Here is a 27285-nt window from a genome sequence, read left to right as displayed (position 1 = left end):
GCTCTAGGGTCACTGTGCGTGGGAACTGACTCGATGGCAGGGAGGGGTCAGCATTGGCTTTAAATCCTACGGTCCTTTCGTCCCCATTTCGTCTTGTCCAAGTGTCCCTTTTCCATGGCCCATCCTCAACTACAGAGGGGTCTCCTGCAGCTCTGCTGAAGCGGCTTCTCGCTGTGGTCTCTCGACGCTTCGATGCGGCTGGTCTGGGTCTTGGCACGCCCCTTCGCAGCTTCCATCAGGCGCCAGCTTAACCTTCGATGGCCGACTGAGACACTGACTGGGATTGCGGCTTGCTTCTGTTCAGGGCAGTGCCCCTCAATCATGGCTCTGCGCACTCTCTTGGGAAACTACAAACACAGACACCCCAGAAACTGTCCCTCGGGAAACTACAGACACCCCAGAACCAGCCCTTACTCAGCCTGCGTTCAGCTCGGGTACAGTACGGTTAACGTGCAGCTAATGTCACGCAGAACTCCCAAGGGTGATTGGCTGAGGGACTTCATGGGCGAGCTTTTTGGTACCACCAGGTTCTTGGGGTGAGGTGCTTGACGCCCCGTATGCTTAGGTTCCTGATGCCCTGTGGTCTAGTACGGAAACGACGGAGAGCGTCTCCCAGCACAGGGACCTTCTATGGTAGCTTTCCCTTTCAAAGTCACAGGCTTCTGCATGTGATGGGGGCGAAGCCGTCGGTTCTGGGACTCTGCCGGCTTCAGCCATTTGTTTGGGCCCCTTGTGGCACCACTTGAAAGGGACGGGCTGCCGGGCGTTGAGCCTTCTGGGTATCTGTGTTTAAGCGGAAATTGGTACTCAGTTTTTCCTCTGCCAATTTATCATTCAGCTTTCTTTGGTCACGGTTCCAAAATCTAGTGCAAACGACTCCCCTCCCATTTCTATCACCTTGAGGGCAGTTGGGACCGGAAGAAACAGTTGTCTGTAGAGGAATGTCAGGAGCAGTCAAAATCTCGTGAGCATGCTGTGTTTACAGATAAGAACGACCACCAATCTCTACACGTGAGCTTCAAGTTATAAGCAGTACATTCTCCAATGCTTGGGGGTGGGGGCGGGGGCGGGGGGGAGAAACAGGATTTCTAGCAAAACCATCTAACCTAATGGTGACATAACTCCGGCCACTGTGGAAATGGTTTTAATGCTGCTGCATCTGGACTGGGCCTCAGGTGTACAGAGGGCGCTGTGGACACCTGAGTTGTTATAGAGATGAAATGCTAGGCAATGGGGAACACAGACCCTCCACACACACGGTGTGGTGATAAATGGGCAGCCCATCGATCGGCCTGTGTCGTCCACGCCACGTTAGTGGGCACACAGTTGGCGAAGTGTTGCAGATTATGTACGTATGCCCTTAGGAGATTTTACAGAGAGATCTGTAATTGAAGTTCCTTTTGAAATATCAGTCCATGCGATGATGGGCATCGGCTCTGCCATGCCTCAGCCAGCAGGAGGCGAGTTACGGCTGCTCCTTGGATGGCAGCTATGTTACGTTCTGCGAGGTCCCTAAAGGTCTGTCAATTTGCAAAGCTGGAGGAGGGTGCTCCAGTGTCTAGAAGCTAACAGTAGCAGTCAGTCTACAAAAGGCAGAAAAACCCAGTCAGAAAGAATTAAAACATTTATTGGGCATAAATATATTACATATACACTACAGATACAGTTAGGTATTACATAGAGCATAATATTTGCAAAATCTATACATTAAAATTGATACGACAGTTTTAATACAAGGTATAGGAAATAGTCTTAAAATTTACAATACAGGAAAGCATGATTCTTTATCTTTCTTTCTCCCCTAAAGTTGAAAAGCTTGGAATGTGCGTCCAACAGTGAGGTAAAACATTCTGTTTTTCCATTTAAAGACCTGTGCAAACACATTCTGTTAGGGCACTTTTCAATTCTGACATGAACACTGACGTACTGTAGCCAACAAAACAAGGGTAGAAAATGCCAACGTTTCAAGTGGATAAGAACAAGGCATATGACAAGGAAAAAACAAAACGTTATTTCAAACAAGTTTTCTTTATAAAAGGTTTCTTGGAGAACCCAAGGCCGTTAGCATCACGTGATACGACTGGAGTTTCTGGGGCCAGGGGTGAGCCGGACACGGAGAGAAGCCGAGCATAAAAAGACAGCTGCTTCCTCCTATTGACCACGAGGAAGAAGTTAAGATTCCTATAACACTTTATTTTATTGTTCATGTGTAATGGCAGTGTATAGTCACAGACCGATATCACATCTGCGTGACAGAGCACAGTGCCACATACAGCAGTTTTCTGAAGAAGGGATTCGAGCAAATACCAGAGTGTGGAGAGCAATGAAATAAAGTGCCGTCAGCTTGTATTTCACACGCTTCCGCTTCCTGCTGGTCGAACAGACAGTATGAAATCTCAGAAAGATCAAATCTTCCTAACAAGGTTGGTGTAATTTCACGTTAGGAAGGGCAATCACCAATTCAGAGAATTCCTTCACAGCAGCCATGCTGAAGCGCTCCCCAAAGGGCTATTTTTCTTTGCAAACAGTAGGGATTTTGTACTCGGTTGACTCTTCATCCCCTAAAACATGCCCTTTTCCCGAAACACCTGCGTGAAATCGTATCTGAAAACGCAGATGCTGTGTCAGAGAGGGTCACACCACACATTTCCTTAAACAGATGGGTGAGTTTCAGAAGAACTTCCGCAAAAATATATTTACCTTGGTGCCATTAGTTTGCAAGGCGAATTAAACCGATTATAGTCAGTAACAAAATACAAAATTCTCTATTATTTACTACATCAATATAGGCACATGGAATAATTCATTGATCTAACCACTTTCAAGAGATGATTATGATTTTTTTTTGGGGGGGGGTACATGTAAACGTTTCAATCACCGATAATGGATTTTTATTTTTGGCATTTAATGCACTAGATGCTCTTCTCCTTAAAAATACAAGAAATTGTCAGGTGATTAATACTACTACAGATGTTGCCAAAGAACAGAGTGACCTAGAATTACAAAAGTATAAAACACATACCAAAAACATAATAACAATAATAACATGCTACAAGGGAAAATTAGTACATAAGTACATTTTAAAAATTTTACAATAAATAAAGATTGCACTGTAATTGGCATTTAAAGTACTGTATGCAGAATATAGTATAAATAAACCAAAAAAACCCCCAAAATAATGTTGGTTTCCCCATGACTTTGGTATGGGAATATTATACGCTAGTACAGGATACTGCATCTTAAGACAACATAGACCAAGCACAAAGGAGCTATGATTGAGAAAAACCAAAGAGCAAAAATAGACAAAACTGACGCAGGGGGATACACCGTGTCTGTCACACCCTTTTGGAATATGTTTGCACCTCCAACTCCATAGTGTCCCTGAGGTACGCGGACATCATGGTCTTCGTTCAACTAATCCAAGGACTTTGGGTTAAAACGGATGATCTCGTGACTCCAAAGAAACATGCAAGAGGGACATTGACACTGCAATAGCACCTGTGGGTCAAGGATCTCAAAGCACTTACAAACATTTAGAATCCCCATTTTTACTGTATCTTTTTAATGCATGGGAAAACTGAGGCACAGAGGTAAAGTGACATGTTTTGGTCACGCAGCAAGTTAGTGACAGGTCCAGGGAGAGAATCGAGGCTTCTTCACCCCCAAACACCCTGTGCTTACCGCCTAATGCCGTCCCTCGCCCTCTCCACACCTGGCCTGGTCAACCCCACACGCAGAGGAACTAACCCTTTAGACGACTCATTTTGGGGGCGTTATCCGTTTTTATCTGCTGTCACGTTAGCGTTTTGTGCACTGAGTGAAGGTACTGAAATCCAATCACTGCATTGATACCTCAAACAACGGCCTAGCGGCAAATCTTTCAGAAAGAAGGAGCTGACGTGCAGGAAGCTCACTCATCCTTAGTGTGAATTGTGGACAATGGGCAGAGGCACTAACACCGTCACCAGTTGTCATCACATCATTCTGGTCAAACATAACAGACTATAATTAACTCTAGTGATTAGATTAGAAGCCGTTATATACAGAGACACATACACAAGTTAAAGCAGCGTTTAAAGTAGCGGAACAAGGAAAACAACTAACTATTGCACAATGCCCTCAAAGTTACTGCTAGGAATCGACGCGGCCAAAACCTACAATGCTCCATCACCTAGAGGTGCATTTTGGTTACTTGATTTTGTAGACAGGCAGCTCATAGTGTTAAAATCATAAGAAATACAGATTATTAAAACATTTTCGGGTGAAGTACACATTTTAATTTAAATGAGCTAAACAATTCAACAACTGAGTGACATAGCACGGAACGCGTTTCAGGCAGTCGTGTCTTAGTAAACTTGAGCTTCTGTAAGGTACGGCGCTGGCAACGCTCCGACACCACTGAAGTCCCAGCCCTTCACTACCCAACTGTGATTCAGGTCTACACATACACATGGCCACAACCTAAGTGACTGGGGAATATAAATTACTAAACATTAGAAACAAAAACCAAAAAACCCCCCAAAGGCTTGCAAAAAAGACATCAGTGAGAACAGAAAAAACAAAAAAAGATGAATGTGAAAACTTAAAAGAAAGCTAGCTTTTGGTATCTGGCTTGTTTGTGTGTGTGTGTTTTCTTCTTTTAAAATCCAGTTTAACCTCTTCCTAGTCTTGCATTTCAAAAAGGTGCACCAAAACACTGATATATAGATATAATATATATTTCTCCTAGCTAAATCTGTAAAACAAGAGAAGCGTATAAATCAAACAACAACAAAAAGACGTAAAGGGAGTAGCCGAATAAATGTGTGTACTAAAATGTGTAGCATTAATGAAATCCATACCTCTAAGTTTTGTTGGGTGTGTTTACTTCATTAAGAAGTACTGTAATATAAAGGCAAATAAAATAGACAAAGTTGCGAAGCCAGCCACAATGAGGGCTGCAAACTGTTCATCAGTAGGCATCATGCTCTTCATTTTGGGGTCATCTAAGCTCCCCATGTCCCCTGTGAGCATGACCTCACTTCGCTGTAGTACAAAAGCCGCAGAGGGGCTGAAAGCTCCGCTTAGCTCCTGAGAGGTGTCTAAACAGCGACGGCTCACGCACACACGGAACCTGTAGTCCACGTTGCTCTGGAGGCCTGAGATGTGGAACGTGGCGTCTTCTCCCTTATACACCTTCAAGAAAAGGGAGAGTCCGATCAATGAATTTATTACAAGGCTTTAACATAGCAACACTGGGGCGTCGTGAACACTGGCTTGGTTTATGAAGGTTGGAATAAAACATGACATACAAAGTCAGCGGCTCTGTTGACAGTCAGTCACTTTAAATAACAAAGGCATACCTAACTGTAATAATTCAGGCTATGAAATCAGGAGATGATTTAATACTTAAAGGACTCGATTTGGTCTCCTGAGCACAGCACCATGTTAAAGGATTGAAGTATAATGTGTAGACAATAACAAAGTGTCTGGCTAGATGGTTTCTAGCAATTGACTACACCAGGCAACACTCCCCAGTCAAGACGCCACACCTGCATCCCCCCTCTGTCCCTAGCTGGTCTCCCTCGCCCTAAAACGACATACAAATGGACTTGTACAGGACATGGTCTTTGTGACGAACTTCCTCCGGGTTGCTGAGTGGCTGAGAAATTCATTCCTTTTTTTGATGGGCAGCTTCACTTCATTCATTTTCCTTTTGGCGAATGCTTGGTTATTTCTCGTTTAGATTTTTCCTACGAAGACTGCTAAGAACATTTGGGGATAAACCTTTGAGGATCTGAGTTTTTCTTTTTCTCGCGCAAATACGGAAGAGAAGTGCCGAGTTAGAGGGAGGCTCTATGTCCAACTCCATGAGAAAGTTTCCCCAGGTGACCGGAGTGCTCTGCACGGCCATCAGTGAAGGTCAGATCGCACCTGCTCACATTTCACCTGCACCCATTCTGCCAGGCTTCTATAAGGTGAACGGTATCCTCTGTATTTCCCTGGACACCCACTGATACCGAGCACATTTCAGGGGCAAATGGGTGATCCGTCTCCCTCCCTTTGTTAATCTTTTGTTCGTCTTCAAATTGGACATTTTATCAGGGCTGGCTACACATGAGCGTTGCAGGAGTCAAGTGCAGCCAAGCGCTGGCGCTGGCTGGCGTCAAGGGCCCGATGTGTGGCGCTCACAGCCCAGCGGTCTGGAGGAGCTGCTGCTTCTCTGGCCACATGTGGTCACCAGGCTGTGCACAGCCGCACCACCAACGAGGGGGGACTTTCCCGGGACTGTGCTGCCCTCCGCATCGGGGTAGTGGGCCATCCTACCTCTGCCTGCATGGTCATTCATGTCCACGGAGGACCTCTGTGGGGCTTTCCCTGCCGCCCCCATCCAACCCACTTTAAAAGGCTAAGTTCAGGTAGGAGGGTTTTTTTTTTTTTAATTGAAGTGACCCATTTTAGCATCACAAGAAGCATATAGGCAATATTATTTTTTTCAATTTGTCTTTGATCTGATGAACTATGTAATTCAAAGTAATTCTGACACGTCCATTCCAGGGTATGAAGTCAGAGCCAGATGACGGAAAACGAATAGTCCAGCATCCTCCATTCAGATTAACACTCTGCTGGAGAGGGTCGCCGGGGAAAGGACACACTGAATTTCTGGAGGGCCACGGCTGCAGCTCTTCACGAAGGCTCCCCACCCCCAAGAGCTAGCAAGGGGCACATCAGTGCGCAGGCCGGCTGTTGGCTTAGCAGTGCCTCCTCGTTGCTGAAGCGCTGTCCTGAATGGTACAAGGAGCGAGTCGAGGCTCGGCAAGCCCGGCATATGCCTCCAATGATTATAGGATGACAGAAGGCAGCAGGGGTGCTGGTGGCACAGTGGCCACGTGCTTGCCTGCTGACTGGAAGGCCAGCAGTTCAAATCTACCTGTTGTTCCAGGGGAGAATGATGTGCAGGCTATTTACACAGTGATTACCGCCGAGGAAGCGCCCTCTGTCCCAGAGGACTGCTGAGCGTGGAGCCGACTTGACAGCATCTGCCACCACCGCCCCCACCCTCCGCATTATACAGGGGTTCTAAAAAGTGATACAGTATTTGTATTGCAGCACCTTTCCTAATTGCCAGGAAGTGGAAACAAGCTAAACATCCGCCCGAGGATGGACAGAAAATGGAAATGCAGCAGAGATACATACAGTGGAATATTCCCCAGGCATAAAGGGATGTGAAGGTCCTGATACATGCTCCACATGGTTGAATTTTGAAAACATGACAATGAGTCACTTAACGGCCAATCCCCAAAGGGCTAGCACTGTATGGGCTGGGGAAAGGGGCCCATGTGGCACTGAGGGTGGGGTGGCGATGAGCTTGCTGCAGCGGAGGGAGAATCACGGGGAGGGCATCAGGGCCGCAGAGTGAGGAGAGCAACCCATGTCGCTGAACGCGCCTGTGTCAACTGCAGCCGCTGCGGGTGTCATGCTGTAGGGACTCGCATCCCGCTAACGCGGAGGGATGCCACCCGGGTCAATGCAGAACGCGACAGATTAGCAGACGCTTGGAGGGCTTTCTTCTTAAAGCCATAACGCTAAGATGAGCCATCTGTGACAAAATTCAAACTGCCAACACGATGCAATTTCTTCACGTTTGCTGACTCTTTTTCCACCTTCAAGGCTTCTATTTCTTCTTTTTGGATTAAAATTACTGTGGTCTGTGTAGGGCTATGGAGTGAGTGTGTGTGTGTGTGTGTGTGTGTGTGTAAAACACTGTCTTTACCCTACACCTTTTATCAGATGATCAGTTGTAAGCCTGTAGGCAAAATTAACATTTTTCAAATAAATGTTTTACAATGAAAATTCCTGGGAGGCAAGGGGGTGGGGGTGGGGGGAGCTTGTGCTTGGAATATTTATGAGTAGTAGAAAAGTCAAATCAACATCTGTACGCATTTTAATGCCCAGTAATATTTTATGGGTAGATTTACGATTTCCCCACAAGTGGAGTGAAATTCAGTCAATCAGCAAGAATCAAGGCAAACTTAGCATCAGCATTTCAAGCAGCTTCTTCAGGCTCAACCTTCTGCAGAGAGCTGCATCTCCCGCCACCCCCACCCCCACCCCCACCCCCACCCTACTGAACTAGTCTCTTCATTTTAACAAGATGCCCAGGTGATACAGGCTCTTTAAGAATCCCCGGGGATTGTGTTTAACTGCAGATTCTGATTTAGTGTCACCGAGTTGGGAAAGGGGAATTCTTCCAGGGAGCTGAGCCAGAATGAATTTGGAGGCCTGGTTTCATTAAAACACAGAAGACAAAGCGAAACAGAACAACACGCAGAGTCTCGACTTTTGGGGAAGAGGATGGTGTTTACACGGAGGTTACACCCGTCACCTGTAAATACAATCCACGGCGACGTCTATTTTCAGTCCCAAAGCAGCCATAACCCCGTCACTTTGAAACTCCGTACTGCATGCAAGCCGCGCTTACAGAGTGAGTACTACAGGCCGACCAGGGGCGGCGAATCATGAATAACGAAGCTGCATAAGTGGGTGCTGTCTGATTAGAACCGTAATTGAGCTATGCGCCGAGCACTCCCAGAGAGCCATTCGCTCTGCTGGGGCAGATGCACAAAAATGATAGCTCCTCATTTCCCTCTGCTCACTATCCCTGGGCTATAATAATTATTTTAACCATTGCTTTGCACACATGACATCAATAGGCTTCGTTCCCCATCTCGTGTCCAGAGCAAGTGAACAAGGTACTCAAAACACCATGTCGAAGTGACTGTTTACTGAATCGGGCGAAGCAAAAACACAGAGTACAAATTGTCCCTGACTCCACGGTGGCTTTTGATGAGCCACGACTTGCCGTAACCATTTCTGGGTAAACATAGGGAAGACACGGTCATGTGAAGAGCACTAATCCCCGGCGACTAAGCCTGCCCTGCAGGGTGGTTGTTTTATCTCCAAGCGTTTCCAACAGGAAACAGAAAAAATAACCTGTAAGGCCTAGATTTAATTAAAAGTGATGATATTAGTATTTAGATGAGAGGGCTTCAAAAAGTTTGTCCAAAAAAAGCCCCCCAAAAATTGGTGGCATTTTCCCACAAACAAACTTGACTTCCCTGATAGGCCCATTAGTCTAAAAATATGTAACATTAAACAGCAGATTCGAACACAGCCAATCTTGCCAATAAAAACCAGACTGAACGAAACTGTATTCTATAGCAATGTCTGCATATAAACATACTGAGCCAATCATGCTTTTTCAATGCATGGCATCAATCACTGGACTCCAAAAAGCAAAACATTTACTCCTCAAAGGGTAGAACTAGATGGTCAGAAGAAGAAAAGGCTTCAAACACACAGTGATTGTGCAGTGACTGTACTACGAGGAACAAATTCTTGTTACGTCCAACAGCCACAATGTACGTTGTCGTAACGGTTCATCTTTTCATCATGTTTACATGGAACAGAACAAATGCTACTCACACTTACACGATGACTAAGTCTCGTGGGAGAGCCCCCTACTTTCTATTTGATTTGGGAGCTGCACAATCCTCTTATCTCTAGGGCCGTGGTTCTCAATCTTCCTAATGCCACGACCCTTTCATACAGTTCCTCATGTAGTGGTGACCCCTCAACCATAAAATTATTTTCGTTGCTACCTCATAACTAAGTTTGCTACTGTTATGAATCATCATGTAAATTTCTGATATGCAGGATGCATTTTCATCGTTACAAATTGAACATAATTAAAGCACAGTGATTCATCTCAAAAACAATAGAATTATGTCCCGTGAAATATTTATTTCTAATGACAAATGAAATTTGTCTTGAAGCATGGTGTAGCATGGGTAACAGTCTTCACGCCAGGTACTCGTTTGTGGGCGTAGCTGCGTGTGGGTGGGCCTGCCTGGAGACAGTGGCTCATTTCCTAAGACCACCGGAAATACGTGAAAGGGTCATTCGACCCCCAAAGGGGTGACGATCCACTGGTTGAGAACCGCTGCTCTAGACAGGATCTACAGCACAGAATGGACTGTGGGAAAGAGAGGGAGTTAGGACGTCCTCACTCTGACGGGAAGTGTCCTGTGTGTGGCTCAGTGAGTACAGCACTCAGCTGCTAATCATAAGGTTGGTGGTTCACATCTACTAGCGTCAGGAGAAAGCTGAGACAGTCTACTTCTGTTGGTGTTTACCATGCGGCAGCCCTCTGGATGACAGCTCTGGCCCGTTCTACACAGTTGTTTGCAAGTTGGCATTAACGACGCAGCAGTGCGATTGGTTTGGGTCACCAGGGAGCGCCTTTCAAACTTTACAACTGAGGCATCTGGTATGACTGTGACTTCAGACTCCATTTTGTCTGCTTGGCTCCTGCTCAGAAGTTTTTTCCTGGAAATTCTCAGGAAGGTTGTTAATATGGTTGAATAGGCAATAAAGTTCTTTAACAACAACAACAAGCGGGTTCAGTAAACACCTGGTTACTCTGTGGTCAGCCATTTTACGAAGATCTCAAATCTAACCAGTTAGAACCACTTGCTAACTTCGTACATGTCAACCCACCAAATGCGTATCAGTTTTGATCTCTGAGTAACTCTTTCCTATCTCTTGACTTTAGAGTACTTCGTGTCCCTTGGCCAGATCGAGCTTTCCCCTGGTTCAAACCGGGCAATTCCTTTAATAAAAACGCTTTCCTTTGATTCCGACAGAGATCCCAGTACTGTTGTTCACTGATAGTTTCTTGGTGTCAGAAGTGGGGTTTGAAGGTGGGTTGCCTGCAACCACCCCCGACGTCTTGGGGACTGTTTTCACGCCAACGGAACTGTCCAAATAGATTGTTCTGCAAATATTTTGGGAGACACAGCCAGGTACATGAGCCCTTGGATTTTGAGATTCCTCTCTTTGCGTAGAGCACTCTGATGCTGACTAAATAATCTGGCTTTGTGTTGTCTTATCTGTTTTCAGTTTGGTCTCAGAAGAATTAGTCTCCTCTACTACTGGCAATAGCGGAGATATCCCGGATTTGCGTACATTGTTGTCCTAGCAGTTTTTAGGATCGTGGGTCACATAAAGCCACGTCTCAAGAACGAAGGATCCAGGTTTACTGAAGAAACGCTACCAATCCTTTCTTAACATAGTCAGCCAAGTCCACACGGGACTATGCCAACCAGTGTGATCACAGGATTATGAATAAAACACATGGGGGGGGTGTGTGCGCACACACACCTGTATCAGAGCTTAAATTCTCACCACCCAGTTTGAAGAAGGCGATGGATCACAGTGAAAGCCCAACCTATATTGGCAGAGCCGGCATGTGGATTGAGCCCCTCTACTGATTCCCTGGGTCCACTGACAGATGAGGTGACGCGTCCTCCCCTCCAACAGTGTCCTGGAGGGTGGATCACTGCAGATACAGTGAACAGCTTACTGATCATTTTCCCTTTTGACACCTTTATAACTTGTTCTCCTTTTAAGTATTTTCTGCTTCCTTTTGCATTAAGGTTTTTCAGTGTTTTATTTCGTTGCTGTCAGGCTTCTTTGGTATGCTTTTCTTTATATGAAATTCAATGAACTATTCAGACAGTTAACGAGACCCGTCCTTTGTTAGGATGATGATGGGGAAAGCTGGGGAGGGGGAATAGGGAGCTAACGATCATGAATACCAGAATGAGGAACATGTGCTAACATTGACTGGGGTGGTGCTTATATAACTCTTTTACACCTATTTAAACCATCCAGTTGTATGGTACATGAGTTATAAGTCCATAAAACCGTCAGGGTAAAAGCAACTAGGGGTTCCTGTTGATTTCCAACCTCAACAACAAAAACAAAAGAAAGAAGTTGTGAATCACAGAAAGGGGTGAAAGGATCCTGTGGGAGGATATGGTGATTCAGAAAATGGACTAGAAGCCATCAGGTTGCCTGCCAATCACAACACAACACCTCTGCTACTTTCAGGAAGGTACTGGTTGAAGCAGTTACCTGTCCAAACCCTGTTAGAATATTTCTGCATCTGAGAATGATACAATTCACATAAATGTAAACCTTCTGTGAAAATGTGGGATGTCTGGGATCCTCGCATAACATACAAACACCGCTCTGCCACCTGTTTGTACTCACCTGCTTGTGGGGGAATCTCACTCAGCAGAGTATGACAAATACGCGGCTACTTTGAAATTTTGGGTTTTTTAAAATAATCAAAATTAAGTTTTCTGAGCAGCAAAATAAAAAATGGAAAGGTGCCTGATTTATGCAAAAACAATGGGACACCTATTTTAAATGATCCTTTGAAATTTCTAGAAGATGTGATGAAAACAAAATTGGTTCCCTGCAGGATAATGGTTCCAAACTGACTGAGCAGAAGAAGGATCCGACATCTTCTCTCATAACCCTGCAGTGGTGATCTCTCGATCTTCCCCATTTGCTATTCCTCTGTGAACTCTCTGAACTCTCTTTCTAGTCTTACTTAAAAATACAAACAGAAAAGCCTATCACTGTTGCCTTTTCTGAGATGGCCTTTAAGGGAAACCCAGAGAACCGGCAGGACCTTTACAAACTTGATTTTACCCAAGGTCTAAATGAGAGCTTCATGCCACCGTAAAACAAATTCTCGGGTCTCACAAAAGCCCTCATGCCATTTTAAAATAATCTAGATTTTCAAGGAAACCTATAAAGCTTGGTTGTCAGATTCCATCAATTAACAAATGTTAGTGGGAGACAGGGAATCCAATTGTGAATAGAAAAAGCACCCAGAGAGATGTCTTTGTGGGAGCAAGCGTCTTTGGGATGGAATCGGCGAATATAAGTCAAGAATATACAAGTTATCTTTTAGAGGTCACACCTAAAGTGTTTCCTGGACAAAGGAATTTGGCAAAAGATTAAAGTTATAAACAAGGAAAGGATGGGAGCATTTCTAATTACTGAGATTGTTTGACAAAAATTTCTGCTGAGCAGCCTATTAGTCACGGAAAAGGAAAAAACCTTAAACTCCATGTTTATAATGCAGTACACCGAGAGCTGCCTGAGTTGGCTAAACGCCCCAGATGAGCCTGAGAAACCATCCCATCACGGAATGAACTAACCTGATGTATAAACTCGCCCAGATTTTACAGCAGAGGAAACAGACTAAACAGCAGTCTCAAAAGTTACAACAGTGACCGTTTCCTATTTGACTAAATCAACAATGCTTTTAGGGCTCTCGAAACCTAAATGATTGCGAGAAGCCCGGGGCACTGGAAAAGAACCGGTACCAATTAAAGAACTACCAAACCTGAGGCCCCTCAATCACACCGGGCGTTTCATCCCTGAAGGAAAAACACAGGAGCTTGTCTCTCAACTAAACTCACGATGGACAGCTGCTGGGCACATCAGTGGAGGGCGTGGCAATTTGTAATTTCGAATCCAGGACAAACTTCCACTCATTCTAAATCTGTTCCAATATTCCTGGGACCCACTCAAGATTTACATCCACCCAGCCTCCACACGCCTGTCAACTCGCTGGGGCCACCGACTCACGCCTGCTATTTACACTTGTCGGCGATCGGGCAAGTAGCACTGCGGTAGTTTGAGCTGCCATTTCCCCTCGTCTGTCATCACCCCACTAGTACTGTAGTTTTCAAATACACAGGTACTCTGATGCGTGTAAACGTCATTTCCAATATAAAAAATAAATAAATACAGGACTTGAAACCTAACTTTTTTCAAAGCAAGCTCTGCTTGAAAACTGAGCATGGAAGGTGAACGCCCGTGATACAAATGAAGTGGAAACTGGGGCTTCGATAAGCTGAAGATGCAGGTAGCACCTTCAGGCGGGTTTTTTGGAGAACGAGAGCTCACTGAGAGCCACTTGTGTCCACGAACAGAGGCTTGCAGTGTGGTCAGCGAGATGCGGGGAAGCCACCTCTCTGCCATGCACAATGGCTCTTTCTTACCTGTTTATATTCCGATTCTCTTCCAACCAGTACCTGCAGGATGTAGTTGACAGGATCGCCTTTCATTGGTGGTACCGTCTCCCATAGAATTTCACATGAATTTCCTTCTAACTGGGTCACTCGGGGTGCTGAAATATAAACCCACAGGCAAAGGGTCAGATTTCAGAGTATCTTGTCAATAATTAATATTTCAATCGCATGACGTGAGATCCCAGAGCCAGCGGGGAGCACATCTGTGTGTCCTTCCCGAGAGGGGAGCTGCTTTGCTGAGGCTCTTGGTGAACCGGAGGGTGCGGTGTTGGCATGAGAGGCTACCCCCAGAGTAGTCGGCTAACAGCTACATTGGAGGAAGGGGAAAATTGGTTAAAAAAAAGAGAAAGAAACTGTTTCAAAGAATTTAAAATTAGTTGATAAACAGAACAAAAATAGGAAACAAGTAGTAAAAAAGGAACAACGTAAGCAGGTTATTAATATGAGAGGTGTACATAAAGAACACGCTAGGAAGCTCCAGGTAAGAGAAAACCACATCCAGTTAAAGACAAGTTTGCAGAACAGGTAACACTTTGAGGGAAGTCCCAGAGGACGGGCCTCACCGACAGCCTTAAAAATGGAAGTATCTTACAGGTGCTATGTAAACGTCTGAGCTCCGTACTACTTAAGATTAATTTGTAGAGACACATACTTTCTCCTTGTAGATTATTTCTAGGATACCGTTTCAGCGAAATAATAACATCAGCAATAACAAAAACTAGTCTGCTGTTATCACTTGGCCCAACCTCCTCATAGTTTATGGGAGAATGGAGCAAGAGACCCTGTCAGCCTCAATAGGGCCCCGGCTGAGACAAGACTTCCCTGAATACCCCAACAGAAGAGGAAGAGGGCGGACCACGTGGCAGTGCGAGCACCCGGGCCCCCCTGGAATCAACGGACGTGCTCTCAAAGGCACGTTCTAGTTACTCTGAATGAGCCCACCCCCCAAACCACCTTGAGAAACAAAGTTAGGGCTCCTCGTACCCGAAAGACCCTCGAAGTGTCATTGGGAAACGTGGTGGCTTTCCAATGACCAACAGGGCAAGCAACATCAGTGGGTTCAGGAATCTTTTCTGATCGGGCAAACACTCGAAGCTGTATTCAAGGGCTGGGGGGCTCTATCATTACCAAAGTGACCCCGTACTACTGTCTTAGTTGGACAGAGACTCGATGACTACGCACCAGCTATGATGTATTTGCAACGTTTCTGCACAGGTGTCATTCTGTGATCCGTAGTGCTTTGTTACTCAAATTACAGTCCGTGGGCTGGCCACATTGGTATGAAGAGTGGGAGCTTGCTAGCACTATGGCTGGGGCTGAACTCACCCTCCACAAGGCCTGCTTCCTTCCCTGCCTCTCTTTCAGTTCACCAACCCCTTACTCTCTAAGAAGCAGGCAGAGCACGCCGTCCACGCACCTTTGATGGCAGGGGGGACACTTTTGGTGGTGCTGAAGGTATAGGGTTCTGAGAAGGGCCCTTCGCCGGCATCGCTCGCTGCCTGGATTCGGAAGGAGTAGCCCATGAACTCCGTCAGCCTCTGGACCTTGTAGGTGTGGCTGGGCCCTCTGTAGATTGGAATAAACCTGGAGGAAGGAGCAGAATCCATTAGCCAGCTGCACTTTTAATGATGACAAGAAACTAATGATGATGACACGTCGCGGCGTGGATGAGGCCAACTCGGTAAACATTTCCCCCCCTATAGTGGGGGTACTGCGTCCGTTGCTAGGTTATGGTTAAGTTTCAGTATGTCGACTAGTGCGTGTCTACCTAAAAGGAAAATATCCACGTAGGCGCATACAAAGCTGGGAATGCAATTCCTTTCATTGTAGCCTAGGGTCCGTAAACATCAGTCGCTTATGTGTGTGTTTGCTACTACAATCAGGTATGTCACCTTAGCGTTGACAGCTGATACTGCTGTGCGTTAGGGAAGGAAGTTAATGTGCGTTAGATACTGACAAAATAAAATATCTCTTTACCTGACTTTTCTGTATCAAATTTTCTATATCAGAACAGTATTTCAAAGTTTGACCCCCTTATCCATTTTTCTGTGAGATTTCTGTGAGAAGAAGGTCCTTTTCCTAAATAGGTAAGAAATAGGGATCTCGGAGGAAAAATGAAAGCTATGGAGCTCAAAATCAGCCATCCGATCAATGCAGTAACAGACGGTGGACTGGTCCGCTTGGACGAGGAGCCTCTGGAGCCCCTCCCATGTGACCCACAGGGGGACTCTGCCCTGTGACACCGTCTCAGTAAGATACATGAGGGCCAGCCAGATGAAGCAAATGATGATCTTCTATTTCAGGAGTTTCCTCCTAGGGTTTGGGAAGGGAACACGTTCACAATGGAACGGGATTGTGAGTCTTCTAACTACAAAGCAGTAGATATAACAGAATTTTCCATACTTCACTCAGGATTTTCAGCAGTTGCAGGATCTGATTCAGGCTGGGCCAGAGACAAGCTGACCGTGGCTGCATTAGTCCATGCAGCTCTGTCAGTTCTCCCTGCTCCTAGGGCTCTGTTATATCCAAGGACAATTCGTTTCTGCAGCCAAGTAGAAGTCGGTTGCTGACCAAATCATGATTCAAAACGCCTGACTCATAGGCCGCTTTGGCTGACGGAGTCAGCGGAATATACACGTGTGTGCTAGCAAACATTTATTGAACATCTCCCGTGGGCTAGGCACTGTGGATTCACAGACGAGTAGGCCTGCTGATGTGGCTGGTACTGTTTGTGGACAGGGTCCTCTTAGGGGCAGTAGTAGCTTTCCCAAGTGCCAAGGAGGGCCTGGTTGTGTGGGGTGTGCTGGGTGGGCATGCATGTGCGGAACAGCACCAATTCCCCTTCCCTTGTAAGCTCAGCCGGCTCTTTCTGCTCTTGTCCCTAACGCACGGCTGTCTTCCTCTGGTATCGGTTAATCAAAAACCAAAACCAACCATCCAAACAAAAAAACCCCACATTTACTCCTTTCATTAGCAACTACGGTTTGTTGGAGGGAAGGGAGCCCTGCTGGCCATATGGCTATGTGTTGGGCTGCTAAGCACGAGGTCGGCAGTTCGGATTCACCAGCTGCTTCTCTGGAGCAAGAGGAGGCTCTCTATCCTGTGAAGGTGACCGTCCCAGATGCCCACAGGAGCAGTTCTACGCTGTCCAAAAAGGTTTCTATGAATCGGGATTGGCTCGATGACAGGAAGAGGTTTTTATTTGGTGGGGAGGAGGTGCAAAGTGAAACAACTATATATATTTTTTCTCTCAATCTTGAAACATCTTCTCTTCTAAAACTTGTCAGCATCCATCACACTAATTTACAATATCCCCGTGTGCCATAATCCTTACACTCAACTTCCTCAGCCCACTCGTTTCACCTATCTTATGTTCTTTCAGCTTTTCTGTGTCAGGAAAGGCCTTCGACCGGTGGCTGGGCAGTTTTAATTCCCGGGAACATCAAGAGCCCAGCTGAAACTCTCAAATACCATGGCAACCTATTTAGCGCTCTCGACACAAAACCACCTTAATGAAGATACCCTGGCTAATGTCAGAGGCACACAGCTACTTATTAACTCAGCCCCACCTGGGCCAGAGTCTCCGAGGGGAGTCGCTGCCCTTGGCTAGACCACACGGTCCACGCGGCACCCGTCTTCATTAGAAACGCCAGAGAGAGCCCGGCTTTTAAAGCAACCTCCGAGGACCAGGGTCAGGGCTGGCCCCCTTGTCCTGCCGCCCTCTGGGCAGAGGAGTTCCTTTTGACAATGAACTTGGCGTGTGATCTAAACTTGGCAAATAGCAGAGAGATGGATTCTCAAATACATCAAACCTCTGTTTTCTTAAAGTTCTTCCAGACTACTCCCGTAAAGCTTTAACACTCACAGGGGCAGTTCTACCCTGTCGTGTAGGGTCACTCTGAGCCAGCAGCGACTCAATGGCAGTGCATATAGTGTTGAAGCCCCAGTCCCCCCCAGAATAGCCCTCAGATACGAGTCTGAATGTCCTGCTGGGAGGCTGTCACATCAAATGTACTTTCTATGTCCACTTCCCTCTGCTCCTCGGATGACCAAGAGACCCATGAACCTAACAAAACACACACACGGCAGTGCCAAAAGACGACCGACTCGCTTTTAATGCCACTTCTCAAACGGTTTCCCATCATTTCAAGAAACCGAAGAAGGAACGATCTTTCCTCAGGAGCCTACGAGGTTGTGGCCAGTGGTGGTGTGGCCTCTCGGGGAGGCGCCTGTGGGTTATTGGCCCCCCTCCCCCTCCACCCATGGCTACATCTGCTCTGGGAGAAATTAAAAATATTTATCAAATATTTGTTCTACGAAGATGAACTGAATTACTTTAAAAGTTCATGCTCATTTTAAAATTCATTAATAAGCCAGAGGCCTTTTGTGGTGGAATTAAGCATATTAAACACTCAACGATTACATGGTGGTGAGTTCATTTTAAATGGCAACAAACCAAGGATCCTGAGTTTAGAACAGGCTGTCTGGTGAAGCGCAGGGTGGCCCCATTCAGGGCACCCTTCCCTCACAATTAGAGCACCCGTGGTCTTTGTGGGGATCCCATGCACTTACCCAGCAGCCTCTGGGGTAGGGAAGCACAGCCCCCTGGAGCAGGCCCTGTGATCTAAGGGCCCTGATCTGGACAGAGCTAGGAGCAACTCCACTCCCTATGTAACCACACTGTTGGGGGGAGGTGGTGGTGGGCAGCCTGCCCCTAACTGCCCACTCACTCACCTCTGCTAAGTGCCAGCTCTTCCTGTGCCCGACAGCTCTACCTGAGGGCTGTTTTAGGAGTCCTAAGAAATAAGGTGGGTCCATGGCTTAGCAGTGCGCCCAAGGCTCGGTGAGAGCGCTGCAGGTGATGAAGGATTAGCATTGCTCCAATGCCTCTGAATATGCCGACATCAGGATGCGGCCTCTCAGGGGCCTGAGCCCAGGTGAGGCCTCCGCCCACCACGGTGACTCTCGGCTCCTGCCACGCGGCCTCTTCATGCACACCTGCAGCTGCTGCCGCCTTATGCTCCAGCAGGTCAGGGGAGCCTGGAGGTGGGACACCGTTTGTACCAGACATTTGCTCTCCCTCACATTAGTGACCAGTCTCATTTGATGGTCAAGCAGTGGGGTGACATGCTTGCGGTTACCGGTTTCATCTCCCCTGCCCGACGAGCAGGCATGGGGACATGCACATTCCTGTATGTGTCCAGGATGCATTCGAGTAAGACCCCGAGTAGCTCAGACTCAGTGAGGCCTACGCAGTCTCAGGCGTCACCAGTGGGGCCCTCTAGCTCCTTAAAGGGAGCCCAGGAGCCCATACTGGGTTCCATACTGGCCAGGGTGCCTAGGGCCCTCTGTGCCACCCACGGCTCCTGCACCTTGCCGGGGCTAGAAACTACACTGCGGATCTTATGTCGCTGGCACCGGAGTGCTGCCAGAAAGGGCGTGGAGGATGAGCATGGCACATCAAGCCAGGCAGCTCCACTGCCCACCCTAAGTCCTGAACGCTGAGCCAAGCCAATGCCCTTGTCTAGAGACAGGCGTTCATATGGGTCCCCCTTCCTTTCAGGATGACTGTTAGCGCCTGGGAGAGGACAGATGACCCTGGGGGGGCCTCACTTATGTGCCGACATGGGTTCGCGGCCACTTTGTGGGGACTGCAGACTGGGTTAGCATTCAGGCCCGAGAGCCGGGCAGTCTTGGGCTCTGCAGTCAGGGAAGGGAATGCTTCCTCTCTGAAACTGGTCTAGTCACCGTGCCTGCCTCACAGGGCTTTGGGAACTGCAGGGAACACCCGTCGCCCAAGGCCTCGCACACTTGTCTGTGCTCAGTAACTATGAGCGGTTACTGCCCGTCACCACGCCTGTTAGCTGTAACAGAGCCCCCCGGCTGATGAACGCTTCCACTTTTTCAAAATGAGAGACACCTTCGCGAGGTCCCCAGAATGGGACTCCTCACCACCGAGATTCCTAGAGGCCTCCTCGAATTGGGGAGAAAGCTGGGCACATCGCCAGCATGCATCCCCCTCGTCCTGGGGAACGCTGGCCGTGTGCTGCCACGGGAAGTAGGTGGCGCAGGCAGTGGCAGGCCTGGATAATAACTGGCATCCATGGCACGGACATGTACATTTCTATAAAAGGAAAAGAAAACTGGGGCGAAGCGCTCCCTAGTGCTCGGAAAGGGGCAGCGCATCAGGGCAGGTGGTCGGTGGACCACTGAGCGTTTACTGACAACACGAGTTTCTATGGCTCTACTGCCGTGGCGCTGTCTGCTAAGCCGGTCATCTCTTGCCCTCGAGGCGGGTCTGACTCCCAGCAACCACCGAGGGCAGAGCAGGACTGCTCGGTCGTCCTCTCAGAACTGGGAGGCTCAGGCAGGAGGCCTTTGGTTAGCAGGGGAGCACTTGAGCCTCGGCACGACCAGGGCTCCTGGGTATACGGTGGATCCCATCCACCCTGACCATCAGATCGAGGCGGACTCATAGTGACCTTACAAGCTAGGGTCAAACTGCCCATGTGCTTCTGAGGCGGTAAAGCTCTCCAAGGAGCGGCTGGTGAGTGTGAGTGGGTAGTGCAGTCAACAGTCCGCGGTGTCACGGACTAGGTCACATGAATATCAAGCTGCCCACTAACACGAACTCCTCGGAATGACCTGGCCTGCTGACCTAAGATGGCCCGTAGCTCAGTAACGGCCTACACGGGGCGTCTTGCAAAACACGCTACCAAAGATCAGAAGCCGACAGCTGTGATATGCTCAAGTATGACTATATTCATTACCAATGACACAGCACTGCCTTTTCCTTTCCCCTTTAACGTCCTGGGGCGCCACGGCTCGTGCCTCCCCCCTCCTGTGAACGGCGGATGCATAGTCCGCGTCCTCCCACTTGGCCTTTTACACACAAGCCGGCCAAAGCAGATGGCCGCCTGGGGACCCCCGACCCAGGGAAGATGCGCTGTCTCAGTGGATTTTTATGTCGGTGACAGGTTCCTTGCTTGCATGGAAGTGCTAAGGGCTATTTACACAGAGCAAATGTAAAAGGGGTTCAGTTCTTATCCCCCTATCTCCACCGGCCTACACAGATCTTTCCGTTTGTGACTGATCAAGCTGCAACGCGTTTTGAGTCACAGGTTGCATTTTTCCAAGACAACGAAACCGCAGCCATTGGCGAGCAAAAGCTTACATGTGAAGGAATAAGAGAAAACTCATGCTGTCAATTACACTCACACTTCGGGAATTGATGCGCAAACAAAAGTTTACCCAGTAAACGTTAGGTTTCCATGTAGTGACTACTACACCCCTTGTCACACTTTCACCATGTGGACACATTCTTGATTCCTTCTTCCATCCCAAGCTTCATCACAGTAGCAAAATGACAGTTATGAAGTAGCAACCAAAATCATTTTATGGTTGGGGGGGGTCACCACAACATGAGGAACTATACTAAAGGGTCCTGGCATGAGGAAGGCTGAGAACCACTGGTTTAGATAGCAGCTTGATCATTTGGGTTTCCTGGAGGTAAGTTCTTAAAGGTGAACTTACAGACGAGGGCTCTGAATCTATGAATCTTTATGGGAACGGCAACCCCCTCTTTCTCCCAAGGAGTGGTTGTTGGGTGTGGTTGGTAAGCAACCGTTTGTCAATTTGAGAAGATTAAGAGTGAAGGGGTGGAGTCTAGCCTGTCAATCAGGTCACAGCCAATGAGGCCTCTGTGTGGGTATGGCCTTCTAGTGAGGATTCTGGGAACTCCTGAATTCCTCCTTGGAGGTGGGAGACTCTCTTTCTCTCTGCACACTCCCTGGGGAGCGACAAGACACAGAACTACACGAGTGCTCGAGCTGGAGGAGCCATGTGGAGACCCCTGCCAGTGCTGAGATGCTTACACGCCTGCCACTGGATCCACACGACTTCCCACCCACTGGCCTGTCATCTTCCTGCATTGTGTGTCACTGCATGTGTTTCGTGAGTCTTAAAACAAGCAGTCATCTTTAACCGGGTGTCAGCTGAGTCCACACAGAAGCACACTGGCCTGTGTGATCCAAGGACTATAAATATGGTAATAAAATCCATATCCAAAGGAGGGAACCAGGTTTGCAGAAGGCTGTGGGTGACAGCGAAAGCCCCAAATCCATGGTCCACACCTAGATGGAGCAGAATTCCCCCTGTCCACACTCCAGGGGTGTGACCCCCAGCTTTGCGATCAGCCAGCGAACACCAACACGTCCACTATGGCATAGACAGTTAGGGGAAAAGGCAACAGCTTATCTTTGGGTCTTCCTTTTGACCCTTTGTAAAATTGTTTCCGTTTTTAATATTTTCTGCTTCCTTTTGGGTTGAGGTTTCCCCCTTTTTGTCCCCATAGTTGTTGGATTTAGTTTGTTTGCTTCCTGCTTAATTTTGGAATGATTTTCGGTCTATGACATCGAGGATAGGAAAATCTGTAGAGACAGTCACTGGATTTCATAATTACCTAGGGGCATGGCAGGGGAGGATAAGGGAGGATGGGGAGCTAACCAACCATGAGTCCAAGAAGAAAATGTTCCAGAATTGATTACAGTGATGACTGCTCAACTCTCAATATGATTGAACATTGAACTTACACGGTATGTGCACTGCACGCTAACAAAACGATCCCAAAGAAAAAGAAGGCGAGGGATGGAATGGTTAAAAAGTGCCTCCTTGATAGTAGGGCGCGCTGGTGGCATCATGGCCAGGTACTGGGTTGCAATTGAGGTTCAAACCGCCAGTGGTACCAAGAAAGACGGAGTTTTCTCCTCCCCCATAGTCTCAAAATCTCACTGGGGCAGTTCTACCCTGCCCTACAGGGTCACTATGGGTGGACATCGACTTGTTGGCAGTCACTTGGGTCAGTCTTTGATAGCAGGGTTTTATTATGCTAGTGAAGCCACATCTGTGTAGCTCTTACTTTCACCCAGTTGATTCTGACTCAGAGGCCCGGTAAAGACCCAGGATAACTGCCCCTGTGGACTTCCCAGGTTGGACACCTTGCCAGGAACTGTTAGTAGAAAACCTCATCTTTCTCCCTTGGCGCATCTGGTGGGTTTGAACCACTGATCTTTTTAACTATTACATCCCTCGCCTTCTTTTTCTTTGTGATGATTTTGTCAGCAGCCGAGTTCCCATAGAAAGCATCTACACTAGGCATGAAAATTCACTTCTTCCTTCGTGCTCAGTTATTGGAAGCCCTGTTTAAATTGTTATATATCACTCACTGCCATCGAGTAGAATCTGACTTACAGCAACCCTGTAGGGCAGAGTAGAACTGCCCCATGACTATCTGAGGGTGTAAGTCTTTACAGGAGCAGACAGCCTCATCTTTCTTCTGCAGAATGGCTGGTGGTTTCGAACCACTAACTTGAGGTTCAGCATATAATCCACTTTGCCACCAGGTGACTCTAAGTCAACATTCCCCAATGCGATGCCTACCACATCTACCAGTTTCCCTTTCAGAGTGACTCCACACACATTCCCTGTCCTTTCCACAACCCCCATTTTCCTGGAGCTTGGCTTTAAAAGGCATTGGTTGTCTGAGTGAACCCTCAATAGCAGATTGACTATATCTGAATTCCTGGAATTTAAGTTCCCCTGCCTCAGTGCTACATACAATTATGAGGGAGCACAGGACCATCAGGGCCAGGACCAGAATCAACATCCACTCAAAATGCTGCGAGGGCAGCATACATCTCAGAGTTCACTAGCACAGGGCTACACGACAATCGTAAAACACGGGAGCTGGCCTTGTTTTTCTGACCCCTGCATTCGGCTAATGCGCCGTTATGAAACACTTACTTTGCCTCCACGGGAACCACAGACATCAGATTTGCTTGGTGTGCCATCTGGGAAGAGCACCACCCTTCATCACGCTAAGACCAAACAAATCTGAGCTGTGCTTACACGTTGGAATTAAATAAACGCTCGCGTACGGTTTGCTTATCACTTCACATTAAGCTGTTTCCGTGGAAAAGCGGGTTCCTTATAGATGGGCTACAGGATTCACATGGCCTGCTGCATAGTAGAAATCCAGGGGAAAAAACAGCTGATTGGAGGCTTGCAGTCTAATTTACCAGCAATGAACCCGTTCCTATGAATATAGAGCACTGCCCGGGGGATGCTACATAAATATGCATCCAGTGCCCTTGGCCTAGGACGCAAATGAGTCAAAGCCTGATACAGGTAAACAAACATGGGGGTGGGGAAGCCCAGCGACTCTAGATGATCTGGACCCATTCCACATGGAATATCTTGAGGCAAAGGGATAAGGAAGATGTCCTTTGGGATTGCTTCTATTCTTATGAAATAGGCCCAAATTTCAGGCAACTGAGTCAGAACAGATCATGGTATTTACTTGGAGAGAGGCCAAGCTTTGTGTTATCAATAACATCCCTCCTGAGACTCATCTCCACAGGGCTACAAGACTGGGGTCCTTTTTTAAGACACATGGAAGCTTTTAAGTGTCCCACATCAAAACAATGGCTGCCTCCCCTGTCTACATGAAACCAACTCTCCTTGTCCAACACCTCCTCTCTTCTTTGGGGCTTTTGCCTTTGTCAGAGCATCAGATTGAACACTACAGACGTGGAAGGTTGTTGTAGTAGATACATAACCTGCTGTCAATGTGAGACTTAGGAGGGAAGGGGTGGAGGTTAGCCTGTCAATCAGGTCGCAGCTTGATGACCTCATTTGGAGGCGCTAAGGAGATAGCTGGCTGGAGGTGGGTCACGGGCTCATTCCCTGGGAGTCATTTCTGTTGACGACACATGGAGCTACACTAGAGCTCTGGAGCTGGAGAGCCACGTGGAAACCCCTGCCTGTGCTGAGATGCTTACACCACCACTGGATCCACAAGACCTACCACCCAAATGTGATCTTCCTGCATTCGGCGGCATTGCATGTGTTTTGTGAGTCTGAAGAGGACTTGGTATCAGACATATGGGCTAATACCGGGCTTATGAGTGTGATCTGGAGTGGGCTAGGAGGTTTTCTCAGTACTCAGCTGCTCTTGTATATAAAGCTATATATACACGAGTGTCTAAGAGTTTGTTTCTCTGGTCAACCCAGACTAACACAACTGCTCAATTCGAGGCCCATGACACAACAATACTTGGTGTTTTGACCAAACCTATTTTTTCATGGCTGCCCCACCCCCACTCCCTGCCGTGATCCTTGGCATAGTATTGGGTGGGAAAAGGGAGAAAAGAATGGAGGTGGCACTCCCCTCCCCATGCCTGGGAACCGTTCTAGGGGGTGGGCTCCTGAGCAGATGTTACAGCAGAGGGCAGTATTCCTGCCTGTAGGAATTGCTCTCCTTGCTTCTGGTCTTCTGCTTTTTCTATGGTCAGCCAAGACAACGTGGCAACGAAGAAGGCCACCTCGGGATGTCGCAGAGCCTCCCAGAACTTCCTGTTGGAGTCCTCAGGGGGACTGGAATTTGCCACGTCATATTTACTTGGGTAGGGTGTGCTGAGGCCGAAAGCCTATTTTAGTATCTCTTTTAAGAAGAGCTGTGGGTCCAACTCCATTCTTATGAAACGTGTGACTAAATGTACAGTTTGGACATTAAATGGGCCCACTCTGGAGTGAACTTAATTAACCTCTCATTATTTCCTAACCAGTTAAATTCAAAAGCTCTCTATCTCTCTCTCTCTCTCTCTCTCTCTCACACACACAATGTCCACCCTCATCATTTACAAGGGACACATTTTTCAGCAAAGGATTGAGCTCACAAATGAGCTACAAAGTTTCTTCCCTTTTGAGTGGAAATGGAGGCAGGAACAAGAAGAACCTTCCAGTAATTCTTTTGCACTTGAAGCAAAAAAAAAAAAAAATGAGGGCCTCAGTTTAGCAGCCCAAATCTCTCCAGTTCTTTCATCCGACCAGCATGGGCTCATTAATTTTCAGTGTGCTGATGGCTGGCTATAGGACAGCTGTACCACCCAGGCACCGCCCTCCTTTGAAAGGTCCCCGGCATCCCCTTGGTGAAGTGTTCATGGCAAAAGAGATGCTCTGAGAGCTGACAGCTATGAAGATAAATCCAGGATTCAATGTCTCTTTGGTGCTCACTTTGGACCCAATGGGATGTGTATCATGTTGGGGTCAGATCTACACTTGCATCCATAGGACGAGCAGTTGAGGAAATTAACACATCTTCCCAAGAATCGGTGCATTTCCCCCAAGTGGAAACCGTGACGGCAAGACACATGCAAGGGACAAAGACAGCTGCCATTTTGAAAGATGACACTGCCCCTCTCAGTTGGACAGGTCAGGCCCAAAGCCTTAAAGACATTCAGGGTACTAGGATTGACCAAGACTGCCTCCCACAAGGGCTGTGGTGTAACAAACTCAAGGAGTTTCCACTTAGACTCCGGAGTCAAGGCCCAAGTTGCCATTTACTACCAAGCTCAGATGCAGGACACCACGGAAGGTCACCTTCAAACTGACATCGGGCCATGATGCCATCCCATTAAATCCCGGGGAAATGATTCTACAAATAGAACCAGAATTTATTATGATCTCTTGTCTCATCACTTTAATAACTTTCTGAGAGCATGGACAAATCTAATTTTGACAAGATAAATGTGAATCGCAGCTTCTGAAATTAAGAAAAATATTGTTCCTAATGGTAAGTTTCCTTAAATGGCCACTTACATTTAGGCAAGTGATTGTTTTGATCAACAAAGCGGTCCTTGGGCATTGCTTAGGGAAGGGAGGGCAGGTATTGATTGCTAGATTCGGCATTATTTTTTCGTGGCATATTTATGTCTCATTAGAATCTGCTCATTTGGTTAAGTGTGAGCCCAGGAACCACACCATATCATGTAGCTACTTGGGTTGGACCTGTCTGGGGCACTCTGGCCACTGCCCCCACTAGGGCTGAATGCAAGGGGGGGTTGGGTTGTTTGGGGGCCACTGCTCTCCCCCAGGTCCTGGAGAAACAGTAGCAGCAGCTCCACTGTGAGTCGGGAGGCACTGACTCTCCAATGGTACAACTACAAGATAACCTCTGTAGGTCTTCTCTACCACCGATGGAAGCCAAGAGCTGAGGGGGAGGGGAAAGGAGAGGAAGAGATTGGTTTGCAAATTTCTCCCCATGGTAGTTTTCGGTCATGATCATGGTTTCTGTTAGTCCACACTGCCTCTTCTTACCGGTTGGCTGCAGGTAAGGAATCCCTTTCCCACGTCAAATGGACAGTCCATGAAAACTCAACCAAAGGTAGGCGGCGCAGCACAGAGAGACGCTCTGTGGGTGGGTATGAATTCAGCCCCTAGTGGACCTTACTTTCGGTGTTTTCTCCACCAGCACTTGTTCCCCAGAAATGCGGTGTGCCCAGTCCTTCAA

General features: G+C 47.4%; 1 protein-coding gene across 6 annotated transcripts in view; it reads right to left on the bottom strand.

The window, feature by feature from the left end:
* Positions 1-1609: 1609 nt before the first annotated feature.
* FNDC3B (fibronectin type III domain containing 3B) overlaps positions 1610-27285 on the bottom strand; it is a 362624-nt gene continuing 336948 nt past the window's right edge. For all 6 annotated transcript variants that reach the window (XM_075547032.1, XM_075547035.1, XM_075547036.1 and 3 more), the window contains 3 exons: positions 15355-15521; positions 13908-14035; positions 1610-5175 (listed from right to left, as the gene is read on the bottom strand). In XM_075547032.1, coding sequence (XP_075403147.1) covers positions 4864-5175; positions 13908-14035; positions 15355-15521 — 607 coding nt within the window. In that variant the 3' untranslated portion in view covers positions 1610-4863. The remainder of the gene's footprint in view (positions 5176-13907; positions 14036-15354; positions 15522-27285) is intronic.

This window comes from Tenrec ecaudatus, chromosome 4, assembly GCF_050624435.1.
Source record: "Tenrec ecaudatus isolate mTenEca1 chromosome 4, mTenEca1.hap1, whole genome shotgun sequence".
Lineage (NCBI taxonomy): Eukaryota > Metazoa > Chordata > Mammalia > Afrosoricida > Tenrecidae > Tenrec > Tenrec ecaudatus.
Note: the sequence above shows the minus strand (reverse complement) of the source record. Positions and strands in the feature narration are given on the sequence as shown.